The 4629-nt window shown below is 38.0% G+C and overlaps 2 protein-coding genes across 2 annotated transcripts; both read left to right on the top strand.

Annotated features, from left to right (window-relative positions):
- Positions 1-295: 295 nt before the first annotated feature.
- On the top strand, positions 296-2399 carry LOC21384178 (60S ribosomal protein L22-2). Its single transcript, XM_010088910.2, has 3 exons — positions 296-386; positions 999-1240; positions 2065-2399. The coding sequence occupies exons 2-3, from the start codon at positions 1011-1013 to the stop codon at positions 2207-2209; spliced, it is 375 nt and encodes a 124-aa protein (XP_010087212.1). The 5' UTR covers positions 296-386; positions 999-1010; the 3' UTR covers positions 2210-2399.
- Positions 2400-2976: 577 nt separating this feature from the next.
- LOC21384179 (3-ketoacyl-CoA synthase 7) lies at positions 2977-4354 on the top strand. Its single transcript, XM_010088911.2, has one exon. The coding sequence runs from the start codon at positions 3170-3172 to the stop codon at positions 4352-4354; it is 1185 nt and encodes a 394-aa protein (XP_010087213.1). The 5' UTR covers positions 2977-3169.
- The last annotated feature ends 275 nt before the right edge of the window (positions 4355-4629 follow it).

Here is a 4629-nt window from a genome sequence, read left to right on the forward strand (position 1 = left end):
GAGAACTTTTAACTGTAGTAAAACTGAAATTTGAATGTGAAATGAACAAGACCTAAGTCGCTAAGGGGGCAAATTTGCTAACAAATTTGAAGTTTAAGGGAAGTGGAAGATAATTTTTCAAACTTGTGGGGCAAAGTGAAAAAGTGGCATAAGCTTGGGTGGAATTTATTATTTATCAAAGTGAATTAAGAGCGATAGAAAAGAAAAATAAAACAGGACCCGTGGAATCCGTGAAAAGATAATAGACCAAAGTTAGGGTCCAGTAGAGGAAAATATAAAAAATTGAAGCCCTTATAAAAACCAAAACCCTAACTGGTATTTCTTCTCAGACGCCGCGCAGCTCCCACCTCTCTGTTTCACCCGATTTCCTCTGTGCCCGTCCACCGGTAAATTTCTCTCTTTCTTTCTTTATTTCTTTCTGTTTATCTCTCTCGTCTTCTACAATTGTAAGTTTTTACTATCTACTTCTTATTCTGTTTGGTTGCCGTGAAACTGCGAAAGAGAAAAGAACCGAGCTTTATTTGTCAATTTGCATTTTTCTGTTCAAATAAAAGCTTGGATTTTCATATCGGTTCTCTCTATTTCTCCTTGGTTTATGAGAAAGCGAGGTGAAGAACAAGTAGAGAAAGATAAAGATAAAGATGTAGGATCTTTTTTGTATTTTGTTAATATTATGTTATTATTTTTGATAAGGTGAATCAATGAGTTCTGCTTCAATCAAATTTAATTAGGATTCACATTCTTTGGTTTTCCTTTTTTTTTTTCCCTGTATTTTCTCAGCAGGATAATTCCAATAAAATAAATAAATAAATGTTTGTTATAATACTCTTGAAAATGGAAATGGATATTCCAATATGTGGTTCTGCTATTAAAATTCTTTCCATGAAATCGTTGCTTTATCCAGAATATGATTTAGCTAGGGACATTATGGAATTTGGCTGGTTTAGTTAGTTTTTGGTGATTCTAAATGGGATATTTACTTTGTTTGGGTTGTTAAGAACAAACCGAAGATGAGTCGAGGAAGTGCAGCGGCTCCCAAGGGGAAGAAGAAGGGAGCAACATTCACCATTGATTGCGGGAAGCCGGTGGAGGACAAGATCATGGATATTGCGTCCCTCGAGAAGTTTCTTCAGGAGAGGATTAAGGTTGGAGGCAAGGCCGGTGCTCTTGGCGACACGGTCACTGTTACCCGCGAGAAGAGCAAGATTACTGTTACTTCTGAAAGTACCTTCTCCAAGAGGTGATTTTTTGTTATAATTTGTGATTTGTTTGTGGGAGTACCGGAATAGTATTGATCTCGTTGTGTTAAGCTTGTAGAGTTTGTGGAGATTCATTTATTGACATCCTAGTTTGCCTAGAACAGCTATTGACATGTTGCTCTTATTGAATCTTTTTGTTTTTTTTTGGTACTGTGTACTTTATTCTCTTGGGTTAGAAATTAGAGCTGTCAATTGAAATGCAAGACTGTTGAATGAGATTTACTTTTGTGTTAAAAGTTCATAAATTTAAACTCTGATTGCTTGACACGATCTTTCTCGGCCGAAGACTTTTGCACCTGAAGTTACTGTCCAAGATAATGGCTAGGGCAATCTTGTCATATAAGTACAACACCCTTTAGTTTTGTGGTATATTGGTATGCAAATGGCCTCATATTTGTATGTTCTTTTACTTTTGCACATGAAGTTACTTTCCAAGATAATGGCCAGGGCAATCTTGTCGTATAAGTACAACACCCTTTAGTTTTGTGGTATATTGGTATGCAAATGGCCTCATATTGGTATGTTCTTTTTGTAGCTTTTACCATATTGAGGTTGTATGGGAGTGTGCTGGTCTTCTATGTATTTAACGTCATGTGACATTTCCCAGTTTATATTATTTTATGCATGTTGGTACTGACCTAAAATCTGTTGTTGGTTAAGTTCATTTCTAATCTTTAATTCTGCGGTTTCTTATATATTATTTTATATGCACGTTGGTACTGACCTACAATCTGTTGTTGGTTAAGTTCATTTCTAATCTTTAATTCTGCGGTTTCTTACCTGTTTTCTTCGCTTTGTTATTCAGGTATTTGAAGTACTTGACAAAGAAGTATTTGAAGAAGCACAATGTACGTGATTGGCTCCGAGTGATTGCGTCCAACAAGGACCGAAATGTTTATGAACTGAGGTACTTCAACATTGCAGAGAACGAGGGCGAGGAGGAAGATTAAAAACTCTGCAATGTTTTATTTGTCAAAGCACTTGATTTTCTTGTTGTCTAGTTGGAAGTTCCTTTAGTTTTGCCAATGTGACGGTGCTTTTTATTGAAACTAGTCTACTTCACAATTTTGTTTATTAAATTAGAGATTTTGAAATATTGCTGTTGTTGGATGAAAATACTTCAGAATGTTTGAGCGTGAATTTCTTCCAGGCTTTTTATTCTCTAGTGATGAAATCTTGCTGGCTTGCTTTATGACTTGTGATTCAGTTAGTTTGATGTGTGAAGTCAAAACAATGTTACTTTACTTCTTCAAGCACACATAATTCATAATCAACAGGCCAAATTTTGTTAGTTCCTCAACAGGCAGTTTTGAAGCTTAACCGTTGGCTCAATTTATTTATCTAATTTAACAAATCAAAAGATAAATTAATATACTTTTCAAAAAAAAAAGGTGGTTGCAGGTGTAGTTTAGTGTCAAGTAAACCTGCTTTCATTATAAGATACAATGTTCAAATCCTCTGCCCATAAGTGAACCAACGTACCACATTGCCTTGGTAAGACTTTAAAAATGTAGGTTTAACACGCACAGTTAACAATTCAACTTTACTTGCATGAATTGATTAGGTAATTATATATGAAGTCACCTTTGAAAAATACAAATTGTACCGTTTCATGTCCTATTTTTTCTGAGAAATTATCTGAACCTTTTTTTTTCCCCCCATTAAATTAGTTTGTTACAAACTTACAAGCTAATGAATTGCTCTTTTTCAAGAAAGAAATAACAAAAGAAAAAGTTTACAACCAAATGTACATGTTCCCGTACACTTTCTTGGCATGAGCCTACTAACCATCCGTTGGTTTTGCCTAAACAAAGTCACACCCTTCTCGTCTTTACATAGCCTAATCACCATATTAACCATGCTTATGTAAAGTTATTCATTACAATAAACTAACAGAAGAGCCACCTAAAATGTCAATTCTTGACATTGATCTTTCCGTTTTAGAACAACTTAGCCTCTCCAAGCTCCTAATTCTCTTTACCCATTTCAAGATCCTTGCAGCCACTTTGATCATTGCCACTGCAATATTGTACCTATTCTACAAATCAAAACACGTTTACCGCATCGACTTCGTGTGTTATAGGCCACCCGATACCAACCGAGTTCCAACATCTTCCTTCCAAGAACACATAGAAAGATGGGAGAAATTCAGCCCTGAGAACGTCGAATTCCAGGCCAAAGTCTTGGAAAGATCAGGCATAGGAAGTGAAAGCTACTTCCCAACAGGTATCCACCTATTGCCAAACGACCAGTCACTGAATTCAACACTAGAAGAAGTCCAAATGGTGCTCTTCTCAGTTGTCCAAAGCCTCTTCACCGAGCGCAAAATCGACCCGAAAAGCATTGACATCCTCATCACAAACTGCAGTGTTGTTTGCCCAACTCCCTCTTTGGCTTCCATGATCATCAACAAGTTTGGCTTAAGAAGCAATATCCTCAGCTTCAACCTCTCCGGCATGGGGTGCAGTGCTAGTTTGTTATCCGTCTCTTTGGCTAAAGACCTTCTCAAAATCCACAGAAACTCCCTGGCCTTGATCCTCAGCATGGAATCAGTATGTTCAAATATTTACGGTGGGAAGGTCAAGTCCATGTTGCTCCCTAACTGCTTGTTTCGGATGGGTGGCGCAGCGGTTTTGCTCTCAAATCGATATAGGGACAAAAGGGTGGCAAAATATGTGCTCAAACACCTAGTGAGAACCCACATTGGGGCTGAGGACATTTACTACAGATGTATTAGTCAAGAGCCAGACAATGAGGGAATCACTGGGGTAAACTTGTCAAAATCACTCCAGCAATTAGCCGGGGAAGCGTTGAAAGTTAATGCGGCAAAACTAGCTATGTTAGTACTTCCCTACTCAGAGCAAATCAGGTATGTTCTATCAGTGGTGTGGAAGAGAATTTGGCCTCCTGCAAGGAAAAGAGGGCCTTATGTGCCAGATTTCAAGAAGGCTTTTGACCATTTCTGCATTCATTCAGGCGGGAAATCAGTTATCGAGACCATGAAGGAGAAGCTGAAGTTGAGAGAGAGGGATATTGAGCCTTCAAGGATGACATTGTACAAGTTTGGGAACACATCTTCAGCTTCAACTTGGTAGGGCGGGAAATCGGTTATCGAGACCATGAAAGAGAAGCTGAAGTTGCGAGAGAGGGATATTGAACCTTCTAGGATGACATTGTACAAGTTTGGGAACACATCTTCAGCTTCAACTTGGTATGCACTTAGTTATCTTGAAGCCAAGGGAAGGGTGAAAAGAGGGGATAGACTTTGGCAGTTGGCTTTTGGGAGTGGGCTTAAATGTAATAGTGCAGTTTGGAAATGCATCAGAAAGCTTGAACCAGAAAGTTCCAATGCATGGTCTGATTTTATCCA

This window comes from Morus notabilis, unplaced genomic scaffold (genome assembly GCF_000414095.1).
Source record: "Morus notabilis unplaced genomic scaffold, ASM41409v2 Scaffold4329, whole genome shotgun sequence".
In the NCBI taxonomy this organism is placed as follows: domain Eukaryota; kingdom Viridiplantae; phylum Streptophyta; class Magnoliopsida; order Rosales; family Moraceae; genus Morus; species Morus notabilis.